We start from the raw sequence: 15,433 nt of genomic DNA on the forward strand, positions 1-15,433 counted from the left end.
TGATCCTGCTCGGGGGCCTGGGCTGAGCCCCTGCCAGCAGCCGGAGAGGCTCTGCAGTGCCCAGGTGCGGCAGGGGACTCCAGGCAGGGATTCGGGAACCAGGCTCCCTCTGGAGAGGGGATGCCATGGAGGAGGGAGGGTGTTCAGGGTTGTCCCCACCGAGGGCTGGTGGCAGTGGCACTCTTGTTCCCACAGGCAGCACCCTGGGGCTGACCTCCTGCAAATGGCTCAGTGCAAGCAACAAACTCAGCTGCTTCCTTAAAGCAGCCACACGAGCACCTAGAGAATCTCCAGTGGGGTTTAGAAAGAAGAAGGAACATGAGTCCAAACCCTCCAGGAAGCCCTGCCCAGGCTGAGGGAGAGCTTTGATCTGTGCTGTGGGGCTCTGGCTCATGCCCAGCCGGCTGTGACAGCTCCTGCTGTGGCTTCTCAGGTTTCTGTCCCTGTGTGGGGCCGATGTGTCTGTGCAGCCCCTCCGGGCTCTGCTCCACAGGCAGGGACGGCCAGGCTGTGGGGGGCCCCAGCGATGCTCCTTCCCTGGCAGACGTCATTCTCCCTGCGTGTTGTTCCCAAATTAATCTCATCCTATTTACTGGTGCTCCCTGACCTCCCCCAACGTGTGATTTTCCCTGCGTGCCACCCGAGGGCTGTGTTTGAGCTGTCGAGATGCGGGGGCTTGGCTGCGCCGCTGGGTTTCACTCGCTGTCGCTGGAAGAGCTGGTGAGAAAATCAGCAAACACGAAATATACGGAAAATATTTTTCTCTCCCTCCAGGGCTCCATGTGGCAAAACTGGCACCTGCCACTGCCTCTATCCTGAGAGCCCTACCAGAATATGACCATGGGGTGCCAGGTTTCACCATGGTGTCCTAGGGCAGGAGGCATTGGCAGTGGTGAGTGTCATTTGTTTGATGAACAGGATTTTGGGATGTTTTGCTGGCACCAAAGCACTGACTCCCATAAATATCCCTTCCCAGCTGATGGCTGGTTCTGCTGCCACTGGGACTGGTGGGGTTTGTGTTCGTGCTCTTTGTCCCTGTCCCCTCCTCAGGTCATGGAGGGTGTGACCCTCTTTTCCCCAGTGGCCTTAATTTGGGTTTTAGGAGAGAATATACCATAAATACATATAAATATAAACATACCATAAATACATATAATACCATAAATACATATAATGCCATAAACGCACCTATGTGTGTGCCAGGATGGTTCCTGGAGGTTCCTTGCAGGCAGCAGGAGCAGCATTCCAAATGCTGGGAAGGCACCTGTGGCCTGAGTGTCACGTAGCTCAGACATGGCATTTGCACGTGGCAGAGCCACAGTCACCACTGCCACCAGCATCAGCAGGGACAGCTTTTAATTAAGCCTCGTGCACTCAGGGGTTATGGACAGGAATGAGGTTCCCATCAGGAAGCAGCTGGGCCCCCAGCTCTGGAAAGGTTGATCTATAAGGTGGGACATTTGTGTCCTTTGTGCCCTCCTGGATGGCACAGATCCCCCTGGCACCAGGCAGGAGTTGGTACTGGTGAGGCACCAGTGGTGGAAGTGCTGCTGGAAATCCATATTTTTGGGAATTTGTCCCTGGCAGTGTGGCTGCCGGGGAGGGAGGCTCAGCAGCGCCGCAGGCGCCGCAGTCCTGGCGGGGCCGAGCACAGCTCCCCGCTGCAGCACGCGTGCGGGGATAATTTGGGATCAGCAGAAACACCAAATGTGCATTAATTTTAAATGTACCATAAATGACAGATTTTTTCCTTGGATAAGGCACATTAGATGTGATGCACAACCCCAGGGGAATGTGCTGAGTAGGGCTGGTGCAGCTCGAGCAGCCCTGACCTGGGGCGAGCTCCGAGCTGTGCCCGTGCTTGAGCACGTTGCTGCTGCATAGGCAACTCTGGGTGTCACAGGTGACCCCAAATGCCCTGTTTGCCCTTGGCATTGCCTGCCAGGCTGCTCTGCAGCCTGCTGGACCCAGGGAGGCCCAGTGATGTGCTCTGTGGCACTGGCTGTGCCTGCGGCTGCGTTCGCATCCAGCGTGAGGTGTTCACTCCATCCAGCAGCGTCCGGCTCTGGGTGGGCTGAGCTGCCAAACCCTCCTTCCTCACAGTGACTAATGGCTGCCTCAAGGCACGGGCTCTGGGGGAAGGTTTCAGCTGATCACTGCCACTGCCAGAAGGGCTGTTTCTGCATTTGGAATGAGAATTTGCCCAGCCTGTGCGGGGTGTTGGCTCTTGCGTGGTCGGATGAGCCAGGGAAGGAGCCGTGTGTCGGCTCTGTTGTCCTTGGTGTCATTGTTCTCAGTCCTGTCTTGGTGCTTTCCCCTCTCCCACCGGTGTGGGCCTGCTCTCCCAGTGTGTGACCAGGTTGTTGCTGCTGTTCCTCTCCCCAGGTAGGTGCTGGATTAGCTGGAAGTGGCTGGCGGGTGACTTCTCTCCCCTTCTTGCCCGTGGCTCAGCCCTGGCACTGTCACCTGGTGGCTGTAAAATCTCTCTCCTCCATTTGCATCCTTGCTGGAAATAGAAAGCTTTTAACGCAGCAAAGTTCAGAAAAGCTTCTAGAGCAGGGCCAGCAAAGCGATGGACCCCTGGGATTTTGGGGGTAATGAGGCAGGAAAGAGCTGCCAAGGAGGAGGTTGTGCCAGCCTCGTGGATCAGTGCCTGGGCTGCAGCCACGAGTGCTGACACGGGGCTGCACAACCCAGGGCAGCCACAGCCGCCTTCGAGACTCGTGCTGGGACACAGACCCGGTGCTGAAGGAGATTTTGGTCCTGAAAGCAGAGGGGAGAGCTGAACTTTGCAGGGGTTGTTGGGGTGAGTATGTCCCTTTGTGGAGCTCTTCTGCAAGCAGTGAACCTTGCCATGCACTCTCAGTGTCAGGAAAGAGGTTTTTAGAGAGCCCAAGAGAGAAGGTCAGGACAGATTTATTGGCTGCCCAGTGACACTGGGAATGGAGCCGTGGGCAGGGTGGATACCAGAGCCTGGGCATGGTCCACACATCCCAGCAGCTCCACTCCACATCCCTGGAAGTGTCCAAGGCCAGCTTGGAGCAACCTGGTCTAATGGGAGGTGTCCCTTCCCAGGGCAGCGAGATGCTTTAAGATCCCTCCTAACCCAGTCTGTGATTTTATGTTCACCAGAGCTAAGCTGGGGGCTCCTTAAGGGCCAGCTGGGCTGGCTACACAGTTTGGCCCACTGGGAAGCTGAGCTGTTGAGGATAACTCACTTGGGCACCCAAATCCAGGCTGCATCCGTACCAATCTGGGAGTTACTGATTTTTTCTGAGGCAAGGGAAATGTGGAAATGCAGAGCCCAACCAAAAGGCTGTTGAGTCCCTGCAGAGCAGCAGCACCCACCTGGGAGCCCTGCACATGTCCCTGCTGCAGACAGCCCTGGCTCCCACAGGACCCTCCTCCTCCTCCCCAAAATCTGCCCCTGGGTTCTGCGGAGAGAGCCGAGCACCACGTGCTGGGGACAGGGTGCCCTGGGGGAGGCTGTTCCTGGTGCTGGCAGCATCCTCCCAGCACGTGGGGACCCAGCGGGGCGAGAGCTCTGCCTTCCCAAAGTAGGTCACGCCGTGAACTCGAGCGATGTCGTGGGCAGAGCTAAAAATACCGGCGGAGCCGAGCACTTCCCCGGCAGCTGCGAAGGGCCACGGCCTCGCCGGGCCGGGCTGCGGCCATCAGAGGGTCACCAGGGCCCTTGGGCTGCTGGGGCCAGGCTGGCTGAGGAGCAGGTGATGGAAAAGCCCCTCTGGGCTGCAGGTGCAGAATCCACAGGAGAAAATGTCTCTGTGCCGGTGGGGTATAAACCATTGGAAGTCACCTGGCAGCTGGGCCCCTGCTCCTCGCACAGACCCTCCTGCGGGCCTGGGATATCTCATTTCCAGCCTCCTCATCTGCCCCTCAGAAAACCCCCTCAGCTTCCCTTCATTCCATGTTCACAATTACCGGCAGAAAATGATGTCGAGGAGAGGAATGTAACCCCAGCCTGATGCAAGGGCTCAGCAAAGCAATTCTTTTGGGAAAGTGAGTGGTTTTCTTTTAGTGTCATGCTTGTGGAGGGCACCAAGAGGATGAGGACAAGTGGTGCTGCAGGGACAAGCACGGATGGGTTCCTGTGCTGCTCTGAGGTGGAAGTGGCAGTAGGTTCAAGCTGGAGCCTGTCCCCATGACTTGCACTCCATGGGGTGTCTTCTTGGGGACTTTGTCCATCTCCTCTCTGGGGCCTTGTCTGACTCCTTTCCCCTGATGATATCTAGCTTCTTTGCATCCCATCTTTTTCTGATGAAAGCTTTCCTCCCATCCTTTTTTTGGATGAAATGTTTCCTCCCAACTCTTTTGGATGAAACCTTTCCTCCATTCCTGTTTGAAAGCTGCCCTATTTTAACACTGCCAAGTGAAAATGGGTTGTGCACAGAAAAGATCCCAGTCGCTCTGTAGAACTTCTCTGTCATAATTATTCACTGCCAGTCCTTCTGCTCCCAGCAGCTGTATAATTTATCAGCTGTGTTTTGTGCTCATTTCTCAATCAATGATGAAAACATTGATTAGTGTCAGGCTGGGACTGACTCTGGCAGAATCCCTCTAAATCATCTCTGTTCACTGACGAGTCCTTGTTTTGGAGCTGGGTTTGCAGCTCTCCATCCAGTTAATGTGGGCTTTATTGGGATTGTATAGCGCTAAATTTGTAATTAGGGTGTCATAGGATATTAAGTCAAACACGTTGCCAAAAGCTAAGCAAATAATGGCTGCATGGTAACCTTTATCTACAAACTTGCAATTTTCTCAAAGGACGAACTGAGGCTCATTTGACAAGACACTTTCCATTACACCCCGCTGATGGGTGTATTTTTAATCCCTGAATTCTATATTAATTGAATCCTCTGTGTCCTCTCCATTTTTCAATCTGGATGTGTCGTGCTGGACTGAGCAGCTGTTAACCAGGACAGCCGAGCCCCCCGTCAGCATCCTGCCAAACCTGGCTTCTCCCAGCAGCGGGAGGAGGCGGCTCAGCTCGGCTCGGTGCACTGCTCCAGGGCCCTCAGGTGCAGCTCACACAGAGCTGCTGGTTCAGAAACCTTGCAGATGGCACCCGAGATGCTCTGGGTTCTTATTAGACCACAGACAATTTCGTCATCCTCGTCTGACATTCCCATCCTTTCCATACGCAGAAAGGACCCACTGGGGGCCTTCACACTGGCAAATCTCCTCATCAAGGAGTGCTGGGGCCTCTCCATGCTTGGAGGGCTTCAAAATTCACCTGGGCGATCCCTGAGCAAGGCAGTGTCACTTTGACATCAGATGCTGGACTGGAGACACCTGAGGTTGCTCCTGACCAAAATCCTTTTATGCTTCTCTAAGTCTATGAAATGAGTCTATAACATCATTCATGTTTGTTTCTAATGCATTTAGTGAAGAACTCTTTACTCGCTGTGGCTTTGCCAGACATGGATTTTCCTCTGTCCATTTACCCTCCCCTATCAACACCTCTGCTCCATAGCCTGTTATGGTGGTTGCTGCATATGGATCAGTACTCCTTTCTTCCTTTTCATATTTAGCATCATTTTTCTTCCATTGGCTGTTTTCAGGATGGGCTTTCAGCCAAAGTTACATTTTCTTGACTCTGCAATATCAGTTTTTCTGCTCTGTCTCAAGATCGACTCAAAGAACTGCTATTTTCCCACTCTGCAAAGGGTTTTTTCCCTTGAATTCTCAGGATTGTCACCATCTCCATGACATTTGTGAGGATGCTGGTTCCATAAGTGATGAAGAGCCCAGCAAACCCTATCAGGCTATGGGGTGTTAGGTGACTCTGTGGCATGTCCCAGGCAGGAGCAGCCGTGCTGAGCCCACCCCATCTGAGCTGGTGCCCAAGGGAGGTTCTGCTCCAGCTGGTCACACCTGCACTGCTCTCCCTGGAAGTCTGTTCCACTGCTTCACAATCCTTACACAGTTTTTCTTCAGGTGGAACCTGAATTTCCCCACCCACTGCTCTTTGCCCTGTCCTGCCTTCAGCCTTGTACATAACCAGAGTGTGTTGCTTTAATTTCCTGGGGTGAATCGGTCCCATTTTCAGCCTTTGCTCACAGGTTGCACTCTTGCACCATCTGACCCCTCCTGGTGCTCCCCTTGAGCCCTCTCCAACCAGTCCAAATCCCCCCCGAAGCATCCCAGGCTGGGGTTGTCGCAGCCCTGCACAGCCCGCACACAGTGGCTCTGTTACTGTGTTATTTCTCACGCCACGACGTTCACCTGTTCTGCACAACCACAGCACTTTTGACTCTGGTTCTGCTGAAGATTTGCAGCAGCATCCAGGTCCTTTCCTGCAGAACAGTGATGGATTGAGCTGCTGCCCATCCCAAGCCCGCTGCCAAATCCCACTCAGCACTGCTTTGAATCACTACGAACCTTTCAGGGCTGCTCTTCTTCCTCTCCACAGGACAGCTTGGAAGTGGGACAGGAGCAGGGACAGCAGAACTTGAATGCACACTGTGGCCACTCCTCTCCTGTGCCTTGGGCTATTTTAGTAGCAATTGTGGGATTTGTTCTCCATGCCAACAGGATCTGAGCTAAAAGGCTCTTTACTGCTTGTGCCTTTGTGTGATGCTCCAGCTGAAGCAGATGGCCCCTATTTTGCTACACCCTCACCATGGCCAGGAGCTGCTGAGGGCCCTGAATGTGTGTGCATCCCTCCTCATCCTCCAGCTGCGCTTTCTGAGTCATCTTCCCCGCATGTTTCTCCCTGCTCTCTCCCTGCTCCTTGCTCTGTGCAGGATCGGTCCCCATGTGCCCGACTGCTGCTCCCTTGTTCAGCCTCATGGCAGGCAGAAGCACCAGGTCAGAGGGAGCTGTTCCTGCCATGCTCTGGGCTCCATGGAGAGTGGGAACTGCATTTCCAGCGCTTTGGGTGTGCCCTCAGAAGCTCTTCCAGCTTCCCTCAGGTGTGTCAACCACACCACTTGGTGGTTGACCCCACAGCTGCTTGGTGTCATCTGCTGGAAGCACCCCGATCCGATGTCTGTGTCACTGATGAAGATATTTGACAGCACTGACTCCATACAGACCCCTGAGGGACACCACTTGTCACTGATCTCCATCTGAACATTGAGCCATTGACCACTACTCTCTGGATGTGACCATCCAACCGATTCCTCATGCACTGAGCAGTCCATCTGTCAAGTCCATATCTCTCCAATTAAGAGAGAAGGGTATTGTGGGGGACTGTCTCAAAGCTCTTACAGAAGTCCAGACAGATAACATTTTCTGTAGTCCCCTTGCCCACTGATACAGATAATCTGAGCCCTTCTGCCGGCAGGTGTTTCATTTCAGTGGTTTCATTTCTGCACTTTTAGATACAGCAAGGAAGGGTTGGACACGGTGCAGGGTAGGGTTGGAGCAGAGTTTTGGGAGCGAGGTGTTTCCAGGGACACAGTCACACAAACTTTCCCATAATCACAATATTTTTTCTTCCATCTTACATATGACGCAGTCGCTTCAAACTTCAGCTCTTCTTGTGCTGCGTGGTGCCAATGTCAGGACAAAGTCAGGCTGATATTTTGCCAAACAATGAAATACTGAGATGTGGATGGAGCAAAAACTGAGTAATCACTGAATCATTGAGCAATCAATTACCACCCGATCTGTTCCTGGAGCTGTTTCTGGAATCCCGACCTTGAGGAACTTCCATCGTAAGGGCCAAGTCCTGCACCTCCACAGCTGCTGAGCAGTCCCTGGGATCCCTGGGAGTAAAACATGTCTCTGGTAGGTATGAAATTAGTTCCCTTCACCAGGAGGGTGGTCAAGTGTGGGAACAGATCACCCCAGGAGGGATCAACATCCAGCAAGTGCCTCAGTATGTGCCAGACTTCCAGCAAGGACCTCCAGAGAGCCTTCACACCAGGGCTTCCAAAATTCTTTGGAGGAGTTAAGGAATCTTTTCCCTATATGGCATATCCATGTTGTTGTTTCCTTTGTTATATCATTTGGTTTTATTATTTATTGTAGTTTATTCTGAGGGACTGGCTTATGTCAATTTGATGTAGCCATTAGGAATGAAATGACATTGCCATCCTGCTCAAATACTCCTTCCTACAGCTGCTGCTCCTCGCTTTTGTTTCTCTCCACCTGCTGTACCATTTTAAGGAAGAAAGAGGTATATAAAATTATGCTGCTCTCGAAAGGCTCACTCTCCTGTCATCTCTCCTGACCCAGAAACGTGGTGTCTCACCCAGAATCTTCCTCTCCAGGGCAGAGTGAGTTCCCTCGCAGGGATTTAGGATCATGCTTTTGAAAAGATCCACCCAAGGGATGGACACTGACCACAGCAATCACCTGCGCTGAGGCTGTGTCTTTTCTTTGTTCAGTAGCCACCACCCCTGGAGGGATTTAAAAGATGTGTGGATGTGGCACCTGGAGACATGGTTTGGTGGTGGCCTTGGCAGTGCTGGGGGAATGGTTGGACTTGATGATCTGAGAGGCCTTTTCCAACCTCAGTGATTCTCCCATGCTGATACTTCATATTCCAAGCCCTCAGTCCTGACAAGGCTTCCATTTGAGATATAAATCTAATAAATAAGAGGCATGGCTGAGCACTGAGACATCTTTGTGGCTTGCCTGTGACCCGGTGTCACCTGGCTGTTGTAAGGCCAGCGAGACCTGGGTGGAGTAGCCTTGTCAGGGAGGCAGCTCAAGGCTTCAGCCAGCAGAGTAATAACTAATTGAGTGTATTTCAATCATGAGATCCACAGAAGGAGAGCAAACTCCACAGAGGAGAAGGAAATTGCATCTTAGAGTAATCTGAATGTGGGTAGATAATTAGGCCTATATTTCATGGGAACATTTGCCGGGCAACATAATGAAAAGGCCAGCAACATAATTTTCTTTAAGTAGTGTGATTCCTCCCACTGGGGTCGTGCCGTGCCAGTGCTGGTGCTGCACTGCAGGGAGCAGGGAGAGGCAGTGCCCAGCCAGACGCTGCTGCGCAGCGGTGCCAAGCTGAAGCCTGTCCTCCCCATCTCTAATGCCCGCTCAGAGAAAGCTGCTGAGGCTCCTGCCCTGCAAAAAGATGGCAACCCCACAGCCTCATCACTTTCCCACCTTTCCAAACAACACGTGAAGTCTGCTCAGGTTGCAGAGCCAGGCAGACCCAGTGCTACTCTGGGAGTCTCCCAGTGGGAAGCCAGGCTGCTGCTACTGACCGAGTTTGGAACTGCTTGTGCTCTGAGTCCTTGCTGATCCAGCCCGGGAGGTCAGGGGAGGCTGCGGAAGCAGCTCTGGGGCTGGGATTTGAGGGACACACAGGTGTCTGTGCCTGGGAAAGGCTCTCGTGGCCAGCAGGAGCGCGCTGTGCCCCCAGGCCAAGCTCTGCCAGAGACAGGCTGCTGCTCCCATCCCTCAAATCCCCCCAGACTAGGACTATGCGTGGGAGGTAACCCCCCAAGACCTTTTTCAATGTTTTTTTCCAAATTTGGGATAAAAAGCTCTGCTTTTCCCTATCCTCCACCCACAGCTGAGCACAGAGCCTCCCTTCCAAATCTCCAGTTTGGGAGGGCTGCTCTGGCTTGCTCTGCCAGGACCTTGCTGCCTTGTGCAGGAGCAGACAGATAATATAAAACAGCATCTGACCTCTTCATAATGCTGGCAGAATTAGAAGACTTGGGAAAATGTAGTGGCTGAGGACGATGGAGGAGAGGGTTTAATCTTTGAGCACAGCCCTGTGGTCAGGGTCTCGGGGGGCTGGGTTCCCCTCCCAGCAGTGCTGCCCTCAGCAGCACATCAGGGCTGGGACATGTCACGTAGCAGAAAGCAGGGCTGAAAGGCTGTACCCAGCCCTGGCAATTACTGATTAGGTCTTTCACTAAAAATAGCTGGGGGTCAGCTGGCCAGCATGGGGGCTGAGTACCCTGCATCCCAGCTGGTTTGGAACTGTTCACCCAGGGATTGGGAGACTACCTTTGGGCCTGGGTTTGAACAAGCTTTGCTGATGCCAAATGCTTGGCCATGTAAGAACAGCTTACAAATGAATCCACTCAAAGCAAAACCATAATTCTTGGCAAAGTCCAACTTGTTAGCTATTGATGTTGCTTCAGTGATATATGGCCTAATTTTAATTACACCAGTGTTGGGAAAGTTATTTTCTTACAGGGCCTCATTAGAGTGAAGTTTGTACTTGATGAATTCAACAGCAACATCTTGAAGGGACTAAACTGGCCAAGCAGGAAGGTGGAGAGATGATACTTGAGTGACCTTCTGGCACTCAGGAGACCTTGAGCTTCCCAGGCACTTGGCCATAACCACTGTCTTCAAGCTCCTTCCAAACAGTGCTGTGTGAATAAACCCCGTCAGCTCCTCCATCTGCCTCAGTGTTTTATCACCAGCTCTCAGGGCTGCTGGGGCTTGTCAGAAGAGTTTAACTGGGGCACAGTGTTTAGGACAATGGGCACATCAGTTTGTCTTCTCTTTTCAGTCTTGTGCTTTGCCCTTTCAGTACCAACACACTCGGGCCAGTTGTTTTGTGCAGAGAAATGGGAGCAGAGGGCAGGGGGCTAAAAACATCCCTGCCCTGTCCTGTCTGTGCCACTTCTGGGCTCGGAGCACATCATGTTCCTGGGGAAGCACCTGCGCCGCAGCTTAAGCTGTGGTGATGTGCAGCCCTGGGAAATGTCCCTGGGGAGAGGACACACACCTCCCTTGGCACTGCTGACCCTGGTACTCTGCCTTCCCAGGACCTGAGGGACTCTGTCTTCTCTGCAGGGACCACAATCCTGGTCTCAATTTGAACCACAGGAACTGCAGTCATCTCACATGGGCCATTAAACACCCCGCTTTATCCTGGTTTTATGCTTACACACTGCTGAGTCCCTTCCCTTCTCCCAGGTTTATATTCCCACCAAAGCCAGGGGCCAGCATGAGGCACAAATGCAGCTGGGGTGGGCAGGATGATATTCAGCTGAACTTGGAGGAAAAAGAGGCTCTTTCTGAGGATAAGTATCAGTGCAGGGCCCAGTGCTCGAGGAGCTGGGATTGTTTTTCTCCTGTATCTTTATCTTTGTAATTATCTCCTCTGGATGTCCTGAACCTATTGCTTAGTTATTCACTATCATGATGTCCTTGGATAAATCTTCAGTGTCTCATGTATTTATGACCCTGAATGCCTTAACATCAGCAGCAAGCTTGGTCACTCCTCTTTTTCTTTTCCCAATTAATTTTCAAGATTATTTCTGAATATGCTGAAGTGAGCAGAGCCCTGCCCAGGTCCCTGCGGGGCTCCTTTCCAGTCCTCCCTCCATTCAGCATCCTGCCTATTGAGAGCTGCTCTTTCAGAACCCTTTAACCAGGTATTTATCTATTTCAAGGCTTTTCTTTTAATCCCATGGTAGCCTCATTCCTGTAAGAAACTCATGTGACAGACCTTTTGGAAATCCAGGCAGACTATACTACATGCTTATCGACCCCTCTAAAGCATTCCTTTTTTCCAGGAAAATCAGCTTTCTTTTCTTCCCAGTATTTCAAATGTATCCAACTCTGCACTAATGGGATTCTTAGTGACAATTTCACTTTGCCCAGGAGGGAACCTCAGACTTCAGGGTCTGTCTGAACCCCAAACCCTTTGCATTTTTCACCTTGAAGCTCTCAGGCTGTTACACACAGTGATTACATGCTACAATTAAGTAATTAAACTGTTTCACCTCTGAGCTCTCACTGGGCACTTAGGTGAACCATCTCAGCCCGGTGCATTTGCACTCTCTAGTTTGGTTATTTATTCCTCAACTTCTTCTGCTGACACTTGAACACGAGCCAAATCCAATGCCACGTCCATATAAAGATGACTTTTGGCACAGGAACATCTCCAAGCTTTTCCTCACTGACTACAGATGCAAAATATTCATTGTTTTTCTGTTCTGACCTTATCTCCTACGAATGCTTCTCTTGCACCACAGCCAACTTCTGACTGTCCAGCTTGACGTGCTTGAAGAAGTATTTATTATTGTTTGCCTCTCCCTTCTGCAGGTTGCTGCTGTGACTGGTTTTGTCTTGCCTTACTTCTCCTTTTTTGCATTTAAATTGTCAGGATCCACAGTTTTCGCTCGTTTAGACAAAAACGGCTTTTCTAAACATAAAAAGATGGGTTTCTTAAAGTCTGAGTATCAGAATCTGATCTAAGACCTAGACCTAATCGGACCTTATCGCCTAATCAGGTTTGAAGTTCTGGGTTTTGCACTGGACAGAGATGTGCTGTTTGGTTTGACAGGATGCAGAGACACCAGATTTTCAGTGTGATGCATTTCTCTGGACAAAACCCATCACTGATTGGGATGGATTTTGCCTGGCTTGGGCTTCATGGCAGTGCACCTTCCCCAGTGGAAGGAGGGAACCTTCCTCTGGCCAGCTGTGATTGTTTTGGAAGCTGTTTTGGGGTGAGATCCCATGAGAGCCCCACGAGTGGAGGTTTGGGGCTCAGCTGGAGGGGCTGTGATGCTCCCGGCCCCCTCGGCCCATTTGCCTGTGTGCATGTCTGGGAGGCCCTGTTGCCATGGAGAAGCCATGGGAACTGTCTGCCTGGCTCGCCTGACTTTTTTCCTAGCACGAAGCAAAGGCATCTCTCCAGCTGCAATGAGCCCCCTGGCTGCCTCCTCTTCCGGAGTAACCCGGACCCCTAAATGCCTGGGATAAACCCGAAGGCAGGGAAGAAGCAAAGAGCAAGAGAGGAACCTGCAGGGAGATGGGTGATGGCTCCAGGGGTGCTGTGGAGTGATGGAGCTGGGTGCTTCTCCACGGCACACAGACCAACATGGGGAATTCTCAGTGGATCTATGGAAATCTTTCCCTGTGAGAGTGGTGCAGCCCTGGGACATGGACCAGAGCATTGTTTGTGTCTCCATCCTTGGAGGTGTTCAAAACCCATCAGGCCAAGCCCTGAGCAGCCTTCAAAGTGAGCTCTGCTCTGGGCTGGACCCTCCCCAGCCTCAAAGAGGGAGACCTTCCTGGGGAATGGGCAAGGGAGAGTTCGAGGGAGCTCCAAGAGGCACAAGTAAGAGCAGTCTGAGCATGGGATGAAGATGGAGGCATCCATCTGGATGCTTTTTAATTCTGGGAATTGGTAGCACTGGGCACAGCTTCATGGAGACTGTAACTGCTTGCATGGCTCCAGCTCTCTACAGGTGGGTTTTTTTCCTGTTGCTCCTTCAAAACAGATGGATTCTCTCTCCTTCTCTGTTGTAGGAACTCTTGGGTGACGTGACTGTGCAACAAAAACCAGGGTGGGAGGATAGTCATGAGTAGAAGTTTAATGGGAATTGTTTTCTCGGGCAAAAATCCAATGTATTGAGGTTGGGTTTTGTTTTATACACAAAAAATGTCACTGTGAGCAACTTTGGGGTGTTTCCAGGTAGATCTGGTGGGAATTGTGCCAGGGATAGAGCAGACCTGCCTGTTAGTTTGGAGGGTGAGTTGTATTTTTAAGGAATAGCATTTGCTTCAACTAGCAAAATATTTAAACATAGAAATAGAGAACATTTCCCCATCTAGTTTACATACGGGAAAAAGGCATTGGGAAGCACAGGCTGACCTTATTGTTTAAGTATTTCCATGTCTTTATTGTGTTCACATGGCACAGCTTAGGTCTCAGCAAAGATACAGCTCTGAAAATTTGCTATTCATAGTGAATTCCTCATATTATGATAAAACTCTGCTTGGTGAGGTATTTGTATGCTGCTCCTTGTGTCCACACAAACCAGGGGAGTTGGGTACCTTCTTCATTTTTTTCCCCTCTCTCTACAGAAATTATTTTTCAATGGGTAGATTAATAGACCAAACAGACTTAATTTGTTGAAATCCTCTTATATTTTCTTGCAGATTTTACTTTGGAGTCTATGGAGAGAGAGGACTGGAGCTTTTCCCCTTCTTTTCATGCAGGTTCTCTGAAGGACAGTGAACCATGAGCTTATGCTACAGCTCTTCCTCAGGTACAGAGGAAACAAGCTGTGTCAACCCCTCCTTCAGCTGCCTCTTTTCACAAAGCTTGCAGGAACTTTAATTATCTATAAAACTTCTACCCCTCTGTCCAATATTGTTGAATGAGTGGCTCTGAATTCCTGGGATTCATGCACTCACCTGCGGAGTCAGGGGGACAATCCAAGTACTTTTTCTGTATGTATTATGAATAATATGTAAGAACTTGCTGCCCCACTCACTCAAGTGTCCTGAAAGTAGATTTATAAAATACTTTCCCAAGGAAAAGCATTTTCCAAACCCTCCTAGGGATCAAAACCTAAACCCATGAAATTGATCTGGGGGCTGGAACCCCTCTGCTGTGAAGAAAGGCTGGAGGAGTTGGGATTGCTCAGATCTGGAGGAGAAGGCTCTGGGGAAACCTTCTGGCAGCCTTTCAAAATCTAAAGGAGGCTTATAAGGAAGATGGTGGGAGACTTTTTATCAGGGCCAGGATAAGAGGCAAAGGAATAGATTTAGACTGTGCAATAGGAGGAAAGGCCCTGGCACAGGGTGCCCAGAGAAGCTGTGGCTGCCCCATCCCGGGAAGTGTCCAAGGCCAGGCTGGACGGGGCTTGGAGCAACCTGGGATAGTCGAAGGTGTCCCTGCCCGTGGTAGGGGGTGGAGTAAGTGATCTATAAAGGGTCCTTCCAACCCAAGCAGTTCTGTGACTGCGTGAATTGAAAATCCTCTGAGGCTGGGCTGACTGGTTGATCAGCTCCTTGTGTTGGGTTTGTTTTCAAGCACTCGATGACCTCGAGGCAGGTGTTTGCTCTGGCAGGTGACACTGGGCACGAGGAGGTTTCTGAGCACCCATCTCCGCCTCACGGCTCTGCTGCCTCCAGTCAATCTGGGAGTGGCTGTGTTGCCTGCTCTGGGACAATGGTGGGGAGCAGTGACCTGCTCAGGGGACAAGGCCAGCAGTGCTTGTGTCAATCCTTCAGAGCTGTTGTGTCCAAAACCCGACAGCCCGACCTTCATGACCGCGTCTACCCCATGAGCAGAGGGACAGGGCTGCACTCATACACTGCCCTGCTGCCACCAGAGCACCCAGCTGTGGAAAATAAACCGTGTGCGAAACCTTTCACCCCATCCATCAAAGGCAGGCTGCAGTTTTATGTCAAAATGACTGATTTTTTTGCAGGTTCCACGTCTGTTTCCTGACGGGAGCCTGGAGGGAGAGACCCTTGGGACTCCCCTTGCAGCCGTGTCTGACGGCTGATGGCTGGATGTTCACCACAGGCAGAATCGTGCAACCACTGAGTATCCCGAGCTGGAAGGGTCCCACAAGGATCACCAAGCCCAGCCCCCGGTCCTGCACAGATCCGCCCAACAACCCCACCCTGGGCATCCCTGGCAGCGCTGTCCAAACGCTCCTGGAGCTCTGGCAGCCTCGGGGCCGTGCCCATTTCCTGGGGAGCCTGGGCAGTGCCCAGCACCCTCTGGGGC

The 15,433-nt window shown here is 51.6% G+C and overlaps 1 protein-coding gene across 1 annotated transcript in view; it reads left to right on the top strand.

The window, feature by feature from the left end:
• The first annotated feature begins 666 nt into the window (after positions 1 to 666).
• The window catches only part of NSMF (NMDA receptor synaptonuclear signaling and neuronal migration factor), a 57,647-nt gene continuing 42,880 nt past the window's right edge, over positions 667 to 15,433 (top strand). The window contains exon 1 of the mRNA XM_017740281.1: positions 667 to 720. Coding sequence (XP_017595770.1) covers positions 667 to 720 — 54 coding nt within the window. The remainder of the gene's footprint in view (positions 721 to 15,433) is intronic.

The sequence above is a fragment of the Corvus brachyrhynchos genome, unplaced genomic scaffold (genome assembly GCF_000691975.1).
Source record: "Corvus brachyrhynchos isolate BGI_N302 unplaced genomic scaffold, ASM69197v1 scaffold305, whole genome shotgun sequence".
Classification (NCBI taxonomy): domain Eukaryota; kingdom Metazoa; phylum Chordata; class Aves; order Passeriformes; family Corvidae; genus Corvus; species Corvus brachyrhynchos.